The sequence below is a fragment of the Leptosomus discolor genome, chromosome 2, assembly GCF_034619465.1.
Source record: "Leptosomus discolor isolate bLepDis1 chromosome 2, bLepDis1.hap2, whole genome shotgun sequence".
NCBI lineage: Eukaryota > Metazoa > Chordata > Aves > Leptosomiformes > Leptosomidae > Leptosomus > Leptosomus discolor.
This window is the reverse complement of record NC_141392.1, coordinates 36,764,051-36,780,881: the sequence shown is the minus strand read 5'-3', so window position 1 is coordinate 36,780,881 and position 16,831 is coordinate 36,764,051. Positions and strand designations below refer to the sequence as shown.

Sequence of the window (16,831 nt, the reverse complement as noted above, 5' to 3'; positions counted from 1 at the left end):
TCTCTTTTGAGTTGACATGTCCGCTAATCATGGGTCAGATCCATCTGTTTGCTGTGACAGAGACTGCTTCAGCTGTAACGCAGAAGAGAGGAAGGTAACTCCACTTTTAACAGTTTGGAGAAGGAAATAATTCCCTATTTTTGGAAGGTCTGGGGATGGAAAGTCTCAAAATAGCATCAAGATTGAAGTACTAATATAAAAGGCCCTAGCAAGATTTAGAACTAAAGGCGGAAGAAAAATGGAATAGAACAGCATTCAAGTTTAGCGTAGACAGTCTCGTATATCTCCCTTTTTTTGCAACAGCAATATTAAGAGAGAATAAAGGGAAAACAATGTACACGTGAGTTTACTTTTGTGACGTAGCTCAGGAAAGGCTGGATTAAGTCCATACTTTAATATTACAGCTTCAGTTTTCCTGTCACAGTCAACATGGATAAGTGGACATGCCTCTCTAAGAGAAGAGAAATGTCACTGGTAAGATGGTTATTTCAAGTAGAGAAAAACACGCTAACTCGTTAAATTGTCTCAATCTCTAGAATTTCCATTTCAAACTTCATGCTAATTTGTAGTATGAACTAACACTGTCATTTTTTTATAGACACTACAGAGACAAGTGTTGTACATGTAACACAGCTGGAGAGAGATACCATTTTGGTGTGTTTGGATTGTAAGTTTTAGTATCGACTAAATATGTACATATGCATATACATGCATACTGTCTTCAAATTAGGTCATATAATGAAGATTAATTTTTGGTTGACGTTCTATTTGTTGTCTAGGCTGCATAAAAATAGTGAATCTGCAAGGCAGGTTAAAATCCAGCCGCAAACTGTCATCCGAGCTCACGTTTGACTTTCAGATTGAATCAATAGGTAAGTTGGTTTTAATTATAAATATTATCTGGATAGACTAGAGAGCTGGGCAATCACCAGCTCTGTGAAATTTAACAAAAGCAAGTGCCGGATTTTGCACCCAGGATGAGGTAATCCTGGTTATACATACAAACTGGGGGACGAGAGGCTGGAGAGCAGCCTCGCGGAAAGAGATCTGGGGGTTTGGGTGATGGCAAGCTGAATTTGAGTCAACAGTGTGCCCTGGCAGCCAAAAGGGCCAACCATGTCCTGGGGTGTGTCAAGCACAGCATAGCTGGCCGGTCGAGGAGGTGATTGTCCCACTCTACACTGCACTGGTGCGGCCCCACCTCAAGTACTGTGTGCAGTTTTGGGCGCCTCAGTATAAGGAGGACGTGAAGCTATTGGAGGTTGTCCAGAGAAGGGCAACCAAGATGGCGAAAGGTCTCAAGGGCAAGACTTAAGAGGAGCAGCTGAGGTCATTTGGTTTGTTCAGCTTACGGAAGAGAAGGCTGAGGGGAGACCTCATCACAGTCTACAGCTTCCCGGAGGAGGGCAGCTTGGGAGGAGGTGACGATCTCCTCTCCCTGGTGACTAGTGATAGGACACGAAGAAATGCCATGAAGCTGCATCAGGAGAAGTTCAGACTGGACATTAGGAAAAGGTTCTTCACTGAGAGGGTGGTCGATCACTGGAACAGGCTCCCCATAGAAGTGGTCACAGCACCAAGCCTGTCAGAGTTCAAGGAGCATCTGGATGACGCTTTTAGTCATATGGTTTATTTTTACGTAGTCCTGTGAGGAGCAGGGAGTCGGACTTGATAGTCTTTATGGGTCTCTTCTGACTCGCGATGTTCTATGATTAACTTGTTTACTGTTACAGTACAGAGTTAGGGATGCTAACTGTCAAGTCTTTGGCATTTGAAACACTATCTCATGCATTTCACTTTGTGTGAGAAGGCTTAGTGAAAGCTTTAGCACACTATGTAACATGCTTCCTTAGGAGCAGTTGGAATGGAGTAATAACCCTGGAGTGGAGTAATAACCCTGGAATCTTCCGTGATTAGGCTAAAGGTTGGCAATGTGATGGAGACCTTCAGCCTCTAAAGGAATGCCTTAACACAACCTACATAAACTCTGTGAATCACTTATTCTGCCTCTGTGTTCACACAGTCCATTTTATAAAGCAACTCAAAAGACTAAGTTACATGATAGGTCACACTTTACATAAATTTTGTTTTCTTGTGAAGAATCTGGATTAATTAGATTTGTGAAACGGAAAGACAGGTTACATTTATTTTGACAGTTCTCCAGTGGTTACATACCTGGGTTGCATCACATGCTTTTGAAAGAGGGATGAGGAAGGATGTGTGCATAGGTGGAGGGTAGCACCAGAAGAAGAGGAGCAGTGGGAACAAAAATAGGAGTTACTTTTGAGGAAAAGCTTTAAAGTTTCAAGCGTTTAAAACATAATGTCCCACAGAGGACAAAAAAACATTGTCATGGAAAACATAAGTTTTATGGCTTCTGTTGGTTAGGAATGGGGGCAAGGAAGGGAGTACTTGGAAGCTGCTCAACTGTGGGACCTCTGCACATGCTGTAGTCTTCTCTCTGCTCACCACAAATGAGCTACCAGTGTCCGTTCTGGCCTGATAGTGTTTCCAAAGAGCTCTGCTCTCTTTCCTGCCTATCTGCCCAGAGGCAGGATGCTGGATGCAGGTGGGACAGATTCTTCCTGGGGACTTAGACACTTGCCCTCTCTTTGAGGAAGGCTCTAGACCCATTTCTCTTCACAGGGTTCAAATGTGGGTGGGTGTCTGTCACTAGATTTGTGACAAGGAGCAGGGCTGGGAAGTACAGGGCTCTGTAAAGCTTTGCGTTGCTATTGCAGAAGGACCGTATTAGCCAACAGTTGCTGGGAAATTGAAAAATGTCGCTGCAGTATCTGCAGTATGTAACTTTTCTGCTAAAATTTTAATATATATTTTCTGCTAGTATTAGAATGAGGAGAGGTTTCCCGTTCAAAGGAAAGGACATGTTTAGGACTAGACAGAAGGACAGTTTTAGAAATTTTTCTGGTTGAGTGGGGATATTTTTAAACCCCACTCATTAAACGAGCAAGTGAATTATAAATGCAGCTACTTTTGAGGCAGGTTCAGAGATTCCTGTGAGATATTTTGCAGTCTGTGTGGGTGAACATGGTACAATAAAACATGTACACATTTCAGAATTGCAATCATACGCTTTTGGCCTTAAAAGCACAAGTTGACATTATGCCTCAAAACTGATTCCAGTGTTCTTTGTTACCAGTCTGTCTACAAGACAGTGTGTTAGCATTCTGGAAACACGGCATGCAAGGAAGGAGTTTTAGATCAAATGAGGTGAGTACTGCATTTTGCTTCAAGTTCTAGTTTCTGATATAAGTAAAGGACAAATGGCATAATGCTGTGGTCTGAAAAAAAGAGTAAAATGTTTCATTAACTTCCTAGGTTAGACCTGGAAGCTGGATTCTCATTCTAAGTGTGTTTCATAAGCTACAAACTAATTCGTGAAGCTGTACAGGAGCCCCTGTCAAGTCTAACGTACAAAGCAGAAAGCAAGAAGAGACTGAGACATGATGTCATAGAAAATATCCAAGCCTAATCCTTGGTAGCATTAATCTTCTTCACCTTCCATTGCTTTGAATACCAGTATCAGTCCCTTAGTCTCTCACACAGGGATGCCAAAATTTGGGCTTTGCCAGTGGTTGCACGCTCCACTGCTGAACTTTAGCTTTTTGTCACAGTGTTGAATGAGTTGCCTGTGGTTTTTTAGTCTCTTCCATGTTCCCTTCCATGTTCCCTTGGCTTATAAATACTTTGAAGGTTTTAGTACCCAGCTTTCACATGAAGTATTTTCCATTCTCAGGAGAACAATGTCAGATTGACCTAAATTATTTTTTCTAAAATTTGTCGTCCCTTTTTTCAGCCAGTTTGATGTGATTTTTAGACATAGTTAAACCATTATAAGTACCTTCCTAACTCTTTTTTTTTTTCCTTGCTGCAGACTTTGTGCATCTATCTATGTATTAATGGAAATGCTGTGCTTTGTAGGATTGTAATGAGTCTTTTAATTTGAGTTATTAAAGAATGTTTACAGACTTCACCAGTTGTTTCATCAGTGTCACGTTGGCTGAGAAATTGAGCTCATTATGACTAATTGTATTTTAAGGTACATGTACAATTACACCATGCCGAGCTTAGATATTCCACATTGTTACACAGCTACATTTATTCGCACAAAGCCACAGTTGACCTAATCTGTGCTGACACTAAGCCTGCTCTTTGTGGTAAGTTGGACCAAAGACTACAGTCAGACTACTTCTTATTTCCAAGTCTGCAAATAATTCTCATGGCACTTGAGCATGTTTGATCCCCAGGCATGATTGCCCTTCTCCCAAGAACTCACAATGGTGAACTGCAGCACTCTACTGTTAGCATAGACCATGAGGAGGAGGTGACACTCCAGACTCCTGCTAGCTGCATTCTGGAAGGCTCAGTGGATTACTCTACCCATTTGCACTGAGTAGCTCTGATCCAGTTGTTAGAGGACATGCCCCAGAGTGCTGCAGTGCAAGTGGATGCTTTATATTATTTATGTAAAGCATAAGGAACTCGGTCTTCTTGCTTTGTTACTGTCAAGCCAAAGGCAGCACCTAAATGAAGAACAGAAGGCAGAGCTGAGCTGTTGGCAGGAAGCAAGCAACCCAAAACTTTTTCTCTGTCTAGGGTAAGCTCTCAGGCCTTTTTAAATGCCTTATCTCTCCTGGCTGTCCTACTAGCCACAGCTATTGAGAAAAAAAAGACAATGTAATTTTCACCTGTAATATGAAAAGCCTGTATTACTAGGCTCAGGTCTTGATCACATTCATTACTTTTGGGGAATTTTATACTCTGTTGTATGTAGGAAGTGGTTACACAGGACAAAAACCTGACCAACCTGACTTTGCAGCATGTCTGTCTTTGAAGACATTATTAGTTCGGATTCCCTAATCTAATATCAGTTGGCCTAATTGCAGATGATTTGATGTGCTTGCAAAGCGATTTCCTTCCACAACTGTGACCTTCCACAGTGGTTTGATTGAGTGGGAAGAATGAAATGGGGAACTGTGTGAATTCTGAGACAAGAAGCTCAAAATTTGGGCCAAGATTGTGCAGACTCAGCCCCACAACAAGCAGGAAGTAATTTTCTTAACAAAGTGGGGAACTTGGTTGTTGTGAATTAAAATTCTCTTGTAAGTTCTCTGTGCCAGAAGTGAATTCACTAAGTCAACTAATGCTACTAGGATCTCGGAAGAAGAGAAGAATCTCTTCTTTCCTCAAGAATGTGAAATGTGGTTGTATAGAAAAGGAGCTTTGTAAACAGCGCTGTCTATTCCATTGTGCCTTAATATCCTTTGGAATATATGGGCTTCAGCTGACTATTGATTAACGTGATGTTTTCTTTGGTGCTTTGGTATTCATGCGATCATAAGGATATATCGCACAAGTACAATTCAGCTGCAGTAAACAAAGCTCTATTGCACTAGGCTGAAATGTCAACATACTGTTTTCTTTTCACAATGGGCATAAGTACCACAAATTAGATTATGTTTCTCCATTAAGGTTTTCAGAACGTGAACTTACTGCATCACTACTATGATTCAGAGTTTCAATACAATGCATTTTATGTGTGATTTACCTGACCCATTTTGGATACCTACTCTAGAGCGAGACAAATTACACCCTACAGCTACCTATTTCACTCATGGCTGTAAAGAGAATTGCACCAGTAGCTCAGATGCTGTGCAGTGCTGAGCCCTGCTGTTGTGCTTGCAGTTGCTACCAGAGGATTTCACATAATGAAGCAGGAATTACAGAAAACTTTTAGATCTCGTTTAAAAGTGACAGTTGCATGAAATTCTCTAGCGGATTTAAATCAGCAGTAAATAGGTAACATCAGTCATAGTCAATTCTTTTCTCTAGGTTGATTTTTAAAAACAGAACAACAACACTTGTGCCCTTAACATGTAACCACTTGTTTTATTTTTATTTTCTAGATCACACAAGAAATTTCTGATAATACGAGGATATTCAGGCTTCTGGGATCTGACAGGTATGAAAAGAAGTGAACGTGGCACGCTAAAATAGAAGAACAATGTGTGTTCCTCCTACCTTGTAAAAGTTCTTTTTGCTTGTTTCTTGTGATTCCTTTTTTAACCATCTTACTCATCCCTTTGTGTACATGTCTACATTTCAGCCCTTCTCTTTCTTAAAAAAAGAAAAGAAAAAAAGAGAGAGTAGAATTTCTTCTAAAAGTGTTTGTGGGCTTCCAGAGGTACTCAGCCATGCTAGCAAGTTCCTATTTGGCTGCAGTCACAACCTCCAGGAGCGTCTTCCTTTCTGTGCTGCAGTGCTTCCATTTAACTTGGTGAAATTTTTACTTTCAGATGCTCTGCTGTAGCTCATTGAGATCTTACATCTACGTTGAGACAAATGCAAAAAATATTTATAAATTTAAATATCTCCCTTTCACCCCCAGAAATGAACTCTATGAGTTGCCCTCCCAGCATGACTGCTCAGGTCTTGTAAAAGCTCTTGATAATTCCCAACATACCAGATGTTCTTTGGCATCTGTTTTGCAGGACACTAACACTGTGTCTGTCTGACCCATCAGATACCAGCTTGCCAAGTCAATAGCTGCTATTTTAGGAGTGTCCCTGACTTCCTCAGCTTTCTCTCCCTTCTGTTGAACCTTGGACTTCTGTAACAGCCACAAAACCAGCAGATACTTTGTCTTGTGGGGAGTGCGTGCTGATGTGACAGTTTCACCAGTAACATATTTGTGTGAAGTGCAAAGATAGGCTTTATTTTTTCTTTTGAGAACTGCCTCCATATTATGCCACTTGCAGTAAACTCACTCTCTTGTCGCATCTCAGAACTACCAAAAAAGCTTCACATCAGCCAAAGGTCTTCCCCATATTCTGCTTCTCCAGGCTTGATCTACAGCCCTGTTACTACCCATAACATCAACAGCAGTGAGTGGTGCTGTGGCTTTATCGGCTGGCAACCAGCAGTTTTTGCTGGCTGAGTTGAGGATTCTGTCTTACATTCAATACCTGATAGCTTTGTGGTAATGTGTAGTTGTAAGTAATACTTATCTCTGACCAAATGTGGTTCCATCTATTTCTGGCGTGCATGAGTAATCTTCCACGTCTGAGACAGTGTTTAAAGACTTTGCACTGCCTAAACATTAATTCCAGTTTTCTTCAGATACCATTTTGCTTGCAGCTCTGTCATATTTTGTGCTTGAGCTGTGAAACCTTTTTGTGGTAACGCATGTCATTTCCTAGGCAGTCCATAGGAACTGGGGTTCTGAGAAGGCAAAAAACTGACATCAGTTTAATAAGAACTTGCAGTAAAGCAACTTGCAGTTGCTTTCTCCTGGTGAGCAGGGAAAGCCTTATGGCATGAGATGTCATTCCCTTTGTGGAGCACATTGAGCAGAAGGTTGGTTTTATGAGCCATAGTTTTGAAGCAAGCAACCTCTCCTTGACTGCATACACAATAGATGGATTTGAATTTCCTAAAATCTACCTTCGCTTCAGGGTGTTTGTGGAGGAAAATTCAATCATCAACATCCTGGTCCATTTAGCAGTTTTTAGCAGTTCTTGCCTGATCAAAAAATTCTCAAATAGTTTGTGAAACAGAATTGTGACTGCTAATTTATCTCCCTTGAAGAGAAAGGTCTCAGCCCTTTCTTTGCAGTTGTAGTGTAGGTCCAACTAACCCAGTCTCCTGTCTCCAATGCTGGCCAAAAGTGAGTGGCAAGAAAGGGGTGAGAGAGAAGATTCTGCCCATAGCCATCCTTTCCTTGAGGACTCTCTCAGCCTGCAAGTCTTTGTCTCTGGGACTTTCAGAGCTAGAGACAGTTTCTGTGGATTTAGGTTATGTGAGCTCAGGGAAAGACTAGAAATGCTCACAGAAGTCAGCTTTGGTCATCTGTCATGTTCAATGGCAAAGGGCAGAGTAATGACTTCCAGAACTGGAGCCTGATTAATGGGTTAGTTTTGCAAAGCTCTGGGAGAAGCACAGGCCCACACAGCAGGGGAGTGATGGACCCTCCTCAGAAGCCTCCACTGAAAGGATGAGAGGCAACAGGCATACATTGCAGCAAGGGAACATCATGGTGAAGGTAGTTGGGCACTGCAGTAGGAGCCCAGAGAGGCTATGGGAGATCTTGGAGACCTTGCCTGGACAAGACCATGAGCTAGCTTTGAGGCTGGCCTTGCTTTGAGCAGCTTTAGGCCTAGAGGTGACCAGGGAAAGAGAAATGGCCACCGGTCGGATGGATCCTGGGAAAGAATGTTTACAGTTACATCCAAGGATGTTTTTAAATGAAGCCTTACTTGACATGTAAGCTTTTTTATGTTCATTTTAGGGTTGTGGTGCTGGAGAGTAGGCCTACGGATAACCCAACAGCCAACAGCAATTTGTATATCCTGGCAGGGCATGAGAACAGTTACTGAGAACAGCGCGTGGCCGGCGGCTCACTGTGACGAGAGAACACTCCTGCTGCTGCAGGGTTCACGGCTGGCTGAAACTGCACAACAGCTGCAGTAACCCCACTTCAGTTACTTTATAATTTATTGTGGCATGAGAGGAAGATGAGAATTGTTTGTGTTATGGACACATGAGCATTATGATACCACAGAAATACTTTATTTACTGTTATGTAATCTCTGTACATATGCAGTATTTTTCAGTGAAACTTCTTGCTGAAGACCTACACTGACTTTCTGTAGATAGCGGTCCTCCTGTTGAGTACAAGTGTCTTACCTGTACAGATGTAAAAGTCACCGAGGATACAAAAAATGAAATTAGGGTACTATTTCAAGGACTTCTCATGTTTATTATAAAGTGGGATGCTAGCAACAAACATAGTATATTTAACAACACTATTGTATTTTATTATGTGTAATTTACTAATACAAATAAATCTTAACTTTTAGAAATTGTAACCAAGGCTGTAATCAGATTACAATCTTGTTTTAATTTTGATGCAACACACTGGTGTTCATGTTTGCACAATGTATTGAGATGTGATGTATTTGGTCACAAAGGTAAGCTGTGACTTTGTGGATATGACTTGGGCTTCAAAGTTCATTTTGGGTAGTTTTCTTTGTGAAACAAACCAGTTAAACACCTGTATTTTTATATTTAATTAAAACTCTCCTTATGATTACTTCTCTGTGCTTGAAAACCATACTTTCTGGATGGGTGTCAGTCCCAGACTAGTGGTACCTGGCTGTAACACTGCAATAGGTGTTTGAATTATTAGTGTATACAATGATAAAAATTAGTATTACTGTTTCGTTTTGTATCACAATGAAAAGGAGCAACATTCCACGTTGTGGAAATGGCTCAAAGATGTTGCCATTTTGACTTTCTTTTGGCCTTATAACCATTTTCATGTTTTTCTTGATTTAGGATGTTAACACATGGCCAAAATAATTTAGTTACTACCTCATTCAAACAATACAATGGTTATCATGCATCACAGAACTTAGTTTTGATCAGAAGTATTTTTGATTGCTGTTTCCAATGGAGTATGTAAATGCCAAGTTTTAGCGAAATGCACACATTTGACTCTTTTTTTGTGTGTGTATGTTCTTTATATTTTATTGTGGTAATATACACTAAAACCAAACTAAATTTAAAGTGATTTATGGCCTGCATTATTGTTGTGATTGGTAATGATTTGAAATATGTTCCCTAATGTATATAATGTAAAATAAACTTTTTTAACATGTTGTTGTACAACTAGATTATCACCTGCACTAGTTTTCCACACGAGACAAAAATGGAACACACTGAGTTTTGAATTCTGCTATTAAATATTTGTGCCAAACATTAACAAACAGAAGCTGGGCATTTCTGAGTGTATGACTGGTCAGACCCCTGGAGCTTAACTCCATCTAAGGTAGTGCTCAAGGGTAGGCATTAATACCCTTTTGGCCTTTAGGCAATGGATGTATTTGAGATAAGTCTTCCCAAATTCCAGCTTGTTTGATTTCTTCCCTCCATCATCTGCTTTTCAATCTGTTGATTGCACAACTGATTTTTTTTTTTTTTTTTTCCCAGCAGGGCTTTTTTCTGCCTGTGGGACTCAAGCTGGCCCCATCTTGTCTGTTCCCTTGTACTGAACCTCAGACCTGCCCTGTGGGAGAGGTGGTAATGCAAGCCCCACTGCTGAGAAGCTGAATTCTCAGAATAGGCAATAACTTGTGTGTGTTTCACAGAACACTTGTGCTGCTACCCAAGCGGGATTTTCATCCTGCCTCTTGTGGACTATTCCTCATTTTGACATGCACAAAGTAGATAAATTTTAACCAAGAACAGTATAGCTGATATGGTATGAACATGCTTCCCTCTGTGGGGTTTCTGCAGCAGCTGTGGCAAAGTATCTTGCTGTTCAGGGCCATTGGGCCATTACTGAATTACAGGCAACAGGAGCTGAGGGATACTGGGGTTTATTCTGGTTGAGCATTTTTGGTACAAGGAGGCATGCTGGGATGCAGCTGGGAGAGCTGAAAATAAAGAGGACAGGGTAATGGCATGTGGAAGGAAGGGGAGAATTGTGCTAGGGCAGGCTTGTCTCAAATGTGTTGGTGTAGCCATGACAGCTTTGCTTTCCACATGCTGCTCTCTAGCCTGAAAGACAAGGAAGAAGTGAAAGGTTGCTGACTTTTGAGGAATTGTTCTGTTGCAGGATTTGGGATCTGTGCCACAAAACTGCCTCTCCCCCATGCCACGCTGCTTAGCTCCTCAGCTGGCGGCTACCCTCAGCCGAGCCCAGGAGCCTAGATGGCCAGTAGAGCAAACTGTCTCCCTTGCTAGACCTGCAGTTGCCATGAACTGAGTTTCCTTCAGCCATGCTCAGTGGGAACTTCCACCACCCCTATCCTGCTGTAAGATTGGGATCAGTGTGTGGCTGACTGGAGGGAACACAGTCAGAGCCAGGAAACTGAATCACAGGCATGATGAGGTTAGAGCAAGGCTTCTGCCTAGAGCTAGTTGACGCAGCTTCTCTAACCACCTATGTGGCTACTCTTCTGCTCTTCCTCCCAGCCCCTTCCACTTTGGCAGCTATCGCTGGCTTCTGGCTAGCAGTCCTAGCCACTAAGAGGCAGAAGTGTGTTGCGATGTGGCCACGCAATGGGGCATTCACCAACCTGGCAGCAAAGTTCGATCAGTGCAGGGGCTGAGCTTGGGTCTCAGTCCAAACTGAGCTTTCTTAAAGAGAACAAGGAAGCAGGATTGTTTGGGTCCATTGCAGAAGTCCTCCTGGAAGCTGGGAGGACAGGGGAATGAACACTGCTTTTATCCTGTTCTTGCACATCTCTCCAAATAGTGCTGCCTGCCCCTGTCAGAAATGGAGTCTGGTGACCTGAGAAAGAGGGGGTTCAGGTTCACGTTCTGCATCCTACTGCCCTTAACTGAAACCAGAAGCTGTGCAAGGCGAAGCACCTGTTCCTTGTAGCTTTACCATTGGGATCTTGTGATGGTGCTGGGGGAACCCAGCAAGGCTGCGAGCAGTGATGGGGATGGATGCATCCCCTGGGCAGGGAGGGGTGTTTCTTACACTCCACAGGGTTCTGCTTTAGCAATAGCACTGATGATTTTTGAAGGAATCTAAATGAAAACATGGGGGAAAAAAGCTGGTAAAACCAGGGAACGTGCCAAAACTTCTTGCTTCAAGGAAACACTCCAGGTTGATCTAAAATATGGGTTAGAGAGTCACGTTTCAAGCCTGTGTTGTCTGTTGAGGGGTGCAGAAGGAGCTGGGAGAATGTGTCTGGGGAGGGGGACGTGGATCCTGGTGGGCTTTCAAGTCCCTGTGGCCAGCAATGCTGGGTTTGCTGTCTGCTCAGCATCATCCTCTACAATACAACTGCTGTTGCTAGAGATCTTCCCTCCTTGGGCAGCACTTCCTTGGGTGCAGATTTTCCCTTCAGAGCTAATTTAAATCCAACACTTTCAAATTCAGGTCCCCCTTGCATTGCTCTGTCAGGCAGCTACTCCTAGCAGTGTCTTTCAGGCTGAATACAGGAGTACATCATCAGCTCCTGGCAGTCCCTCCTGGGGGTGCCTCCTCGCATTCCCCAAGGCAGCTGCTGGCAGTAAAGGGGTGCTGTCACTCTTTGTAAGCTCACGTTGCTCAGCCAGCCCTCGGGACAGTACAGTGAAGGGCTGCCATCACCTTCCACCTCGTCCTCGACTCACTCCTCCAGCAGCACTGGGGGATCCCAAGTGTCCCCATGCCACCCACAGACATACATCCCTGTAAAACCCCCATTCCACTGGCTGTGGCCTTTGGTTTCTGCTGCTGACAGCAGTGAGTCTCATCTCCACTTCTTGACATAAGGGCAGGTTATCCCACTGCCTGGCTCCCTGCACCTGCCTGTGCCACTGAGCCTCTGTTCCCTCATGATTCAACTCCTCTGTCCCTACATCCCTATGAAAGCAGGCCTCAGCTTTCAACTCTGGGCTCCTCCCTGCAAGAGCTTACACTGTAACGAGCACCCAGATGGCTGTGGTCCTTCCTTAGACACCCTTGGAGATGTGCACATCTGTACGTGGTAACTAGATAAACACCTACGCCTGACTACGCTTCACCTGCCTATGCTCTCTGCCACAGCTGGAGTGCAAAGCCAGTGGCCTGGGACAGCAACTGCTGGGCGAACAGTATCCTATTGCTCTCAATTGTGCTTTGCCCTTCAGTGGACCCATGGGACTTTTCCCATCCTGCCATACAGGCTGGTTTATTTGCCATGAGCAGTGAAGCAACAGCTCCTCAGACAGCCCTGGAGATAGTTAGGTCTTGTTCGGTCGCTTTCCAAGCAAAACTGCACCTTCCCATGCAGCATGTGAAATGAATGAGTGTGATCAGGTGGAGGCCAGTGAGGAACCCAGACTGCCCTGTCAGCACCCGTAAACCCAGGATGCACCCAGGCACGGGGTACTGAAAAAGCACTGAAGGCCAGCAGAGGAAGGATATCGGCTGTCGCTGGTGGCTCTGGGTGGAGAGCTCAGGCCTGGACCGTCCTGTGGCCATACTGAACACTTGAACCGACCGAACACGGTGCCTCAGTCTCACGTTACCCAATGCTGTTTTGTTTGAAGGAAAGAGCTGCTGTAGATCATTCACTGATATTCAGGAGTCCTGGCACCTTCATCTCCAAATGGAGTGGCTGGAGAGGAGAGCACTGGTACAGTTTTACACCCAGCGTTGCACATAATTGGGAGCACCTGAAAATTTAAACTTCAACAGACTGATTTTCCATCATAAGGCAACAGCTCTGGTGCAACAGCTCCGCAGTTTATGAGATCCTGTGACGGTGTCCCTGAATGTGCAAGCAGACTGCTAGACCAAGCAAACAGCTCTGAGATGTGAATATTCCTGCCTTTCATCCTTGTTCCAGCAAGCTCAAAGCAGAAGTCTGACTCCTTCAGACAGCAGTATCTGTCTGGAGGAAAAACACCTGAGGTGGAGCTGCAGGGTGAAGACAGGTCTTTCTGAGAGGCTCCCTCCATTACCTGCTAAAGTACTGCTCAGCTTCTCAAGAACATCTCCTGTCCTCAGAGTGCTTCACAAACACTAATTAAGTGAGCCTCCCAACATGCAATACCATTTCTGACAGGTGTCTGGCAATCAGCTCTTGAGACAAAGGGAGACTCATCAGTCTCTGTCCAAGGAATCTTTTGTGGGTACTTCACTCTCCTCCCAGCTGTGAAGCTGGTCTTAAACATTCCTTCCAGTGACCAGCAAAGGCTTTCATACATCTATTTCCCTCCCTGTGCTCCCCAACAGCAGCTCACTACTTCCTCTTCTGGTCCTTTGGCTCTCCCTGGTCCCTTGCCTTGTAAGGCAGAGCACAGTGATTTGCTTTTCATCTCCAGCATTGTCCTCCTCCCTCTGCCCTGCCAGGCCCCACAGACCACCACGGACTTTGCCCTGTTCAAACCACTGGGCTTTATTTGCATTCCAGCTTTGCTTTTTCTGGCCTTTTTTCCAAGAACCAAGCTGACTTTTATTGAGGCTGTTCTTGTGCTGCTTGAATGGGGTGTTTGTTTATCTCTGATATTGGTCCCCATGTGAGATGACAGTGTCTTTCAAACAAGGAACAACAGAGCTCTCCAGGGAAGAGTAATGCCACCCCACTGCCTCCAGCTCTGAGCAGACAGTTGTCACAGGCAGACGCCATCTTATTGTGCTCCAGGCCATCCTGGCAAGGAAGGCTGGTGAGAAGTTGGCAGTGAGGAGATCAGCCATGGTCTGCATGGAGCAAAGCCTTGGGGGCATTATTATCAGCATGCCTGCAGAGGCGCTAGCTGGGAGAGAGCTTGAGAGACCTTCCCTGCTGCAGCCCAGCTCTACTAAGTTTGGTGTAAATGGAAAGCCTCTCTCTCTCCCCCAGACCTCTGCAGGGCTGTGTGGGGCTGCCACCCCTCCACTGCTGGACTCTCCCTTGGCGGGCACGGCTCCCCAGCACCCTGTCCCCTCCCCAGGCCCTACCCAAGGGCACCTCGGCTGGGCCCCAGTTTCCCAGGGTCGCTGGGCGGCTGCCGAGAGCGGGCAGATCTGCGGCCGCACGGAGGGCCTGGCGGGCCGCGGCCGTTCCCGCCCCGCTGCAGTGGCCGGAGGCAGCCGCGGTGGGGGGGGTTTGCAGGTCCCCACCGCAGCGGCGCTGGCCCCTTCGTGCAGCTCGGCCCGGTCAGGGAGCGCCGGGGCTCCGCGCAACTGAGCGGCGCCTCCCGCCGGCAGGGGGCGCGCGGGGGGTGCAGCCGCCCCATGAAGCCACTTCCGCCGGAGAGGGGAGGAAAAAGGCCCCGACCACGCGCCGCCGGGGCGTGTTGCTGCTGCATCGCGCCTGCGCTGCGGCCGCCAACCGTGCGGGAGAGGAGAGGAGTCTGGAGAGGGGGGAAGCGGCGGCGGCGGCGCTCGCGCCCCGGGCGCCCGACCCCGCCCCTCGCGCGCCGCTCTGCCCCGCGTGACTCTGCTCCCGCCGTCCACCGCCGCCCACCGGGGCGACCACTGAGAGCCGGGGGCGGGGAATGCGGCAGCCGCCGCCTCCCCCCGCCGCTGCGGGCCTGGCGACGGCCGTGGCCGTGGCCGTGGCCGTGGCCGTGGCGGTGGGGGGCCGCCGGGCCTCCTGCTGAGGGGCACCGAGCACTCCCGCGGCGGCCTCCTCGCGGCGCCCGGCCCGGCCTGCCCGGCTCGCCCCGCCCGCCTTCCCGAGCGGGCCGGGCCCGGCGGCAGTATGCAGGCGCAGCCGCTGCTCTACGAATTCTTCAGCGAGGAGAACGCGCCCAAGTGGCGGGGGCTGCTCGTGCCTGCCCTCAAGAAGGTGAGGGGGAGTGTGGTCCCTCGCCCCGGCGGGCAGGGCCGCGGGAGTGGGGCTTGGCTTGGCCCGGCGCCCGGCGCGGCGGTCCGGCCTCAGCGCGGGATGGGCCGCGGCCGGCGAGGCGCCTCGGGCGAGCCGAGGCAGCGGGGCCGGCCGGCGCTACCCGCGCTCCGGAAGCGGCGTTAGGTCTCGGCGGGGGTCGGTCGGTGCAGCCGGGCGTCCGCCTCGATAGATGCCGCGGAGGGGGGCCCCGGCGGCCCCGTGTAGGGGCGATGCTCTGACAGACGGAGCCGTGGAGATAAAAGCCGGTAAATTGACACGCAGGTCCTGGCCTCCGTTCGCCCAGAAGGAGGCGATTAGTGCTGCTGCGGGTTTTTGCTAGGCTCGCTTAGCGCCCAGAAGTGACACAGCTGGGGCGGGGGGGGGGGGGGGGGGGGGGGGGGGGGGCGGGGATCGTTATGAGGAACTGCTGAGAGAGTGTTGGTTAATAAATGTTCGGCTTTAATGGCTTTTAGTTACGTTTCTCTTTGTTTAAATACCTTTTTGCTGAGAAGGCATCGTTAGGACAAACTAGCAAGTCTTGCTCCCTCGGGATGGTGAAGCTTGTGCCCATGGTGTGGAAAGAATTTATTTGGAGGAGAGGAAAAAATGGGGAGGGCTCCTCTTCCACTTCTGCAGCCAGAGCCCAGAAAGTACAAGGCTTAAGAAACTAGGTTTCTGACACCATTGCTTGAACTGGTTTCAGACTACAGAGCCTGATGCTTTTCAGTTGTATACAACAATGCTTTATGAGTCTGTCTAGTTACAGTGATTAACTGCAACTTTTGCGTAAAAGACTTGCTCTTGGGGCTAGCAGAACTATTGCATTCTCCAGGATGGATTGGAAGTCTCAAGTGTTGCAGTTGTACAGGTTCAGTATTTCTTCCTAATTTCCTCTTGCAATGTATTGCCTCGCTTTTCTGGGCGTGCTCTTTGAGGTCTCCAACACTCTGCAGTTTCATCCAGTTCTTGGAAGTCTTCTTGCTTGTCTCATCTGTAGCATGTAGTGTTAATGTCTCATCCTTGGTCGGTGGTAACTTCTATGAAACTATACATCTGCATTAACCATACAACGGAGTGCTTCTTGTGGTGCTTGTAAGCACTTGGACAGCCATCTGACTGAAGCCTGCTTGGAAACTAGAGCTACCCAACTCAACCAGCACAAGCTTGTTCCTTTGGAGGATGGTGTAGCAGAGATTTGTCAAATTTGGAATGAGGCACAGTGCTAACCACTGGAGGACATAGAGTGAGGATTTGAGGCAAATATGAGCCAAGACTTTGGAATTACTTGCTATACCTGAAGTGCGAGATTTCTTCCCAGTGGACAAGCGATTAGTGGAGTCACTCTGCTTTAAGGATGCTTACTGAAGGAATTGGATAAGTTCCTTGGAGGGGAAAAGGAATTCTGGAGTCTGAAGTCAACAGAGAAGGCCAACGATGACAAGCTACTGAGGATGACAAACAGGCCCTACAAGGTATAGTTGTTTTGGTTTTGTTGTGCTGTGCTCTGTTTTTTA

At 46.7% G+C, this 16,831-nt stretch overlaps 2 protein-coding genes across 5 annotated transcripts in view; both read left to right on the top strand.

Annotated features, from left to right (window-relative positions):
- The window catches only part of MAP4K3 (mitogen-activated protein kinase kinase kinase kinase 3), an 83,975-nt gene extending 74,863 nt beyond the window's left edge, over positions 1 to 9,112 (top strand). For all 4 annotated transcript variants that reach the window (XM_086482321.1, XM_009948244.2, XM_086482323.1 and 1 more), the window contains 5 exons: positions 599 to 667; positions 780 to 872; positions 3,161 to 3,231; positions 5,928 to 5,983; positions 8,309 to 9,112. In XM_086482321.1, the coding sequence (XP_086338447.1) occupies positions 599 to 667; positions 780 to 872; positions 3,161 to 3,231; positions 5,928 to 5,983; positions 8,309 to 8,396 (377 nt within the window). In that variant the 3' untranslated portion in view covers positions 8,397 to 9,112. The remainder of the gene's footprint in view (positions 1 to 598; positions 668 to 779; positions 873 to 3,160; positions 3,232 to 5,927; positions 5,984 to 8,308) is intronic.
- A 6,079-nt stretch (positions 9,113 to 15,191) lies between these two features.
- The window catches only part of SOS1 (SOS Ras/Rac guanine nucleotide exchange factor 1), a 48,941-nt gene continuing 47,301 nt past the window's right edge, over positions 15,192 to 16,831 (top strand). The window contains exon 1 of the mRNA XM_086482320.1: positions 15,192 to 15,278. Coding sequence (XP_086338446.1) covers positions 15,192 to 15,278 — 87 coding nt within the window. The remainder of the gene's footprint in view (positions 15,279 to 16,831) is intronic.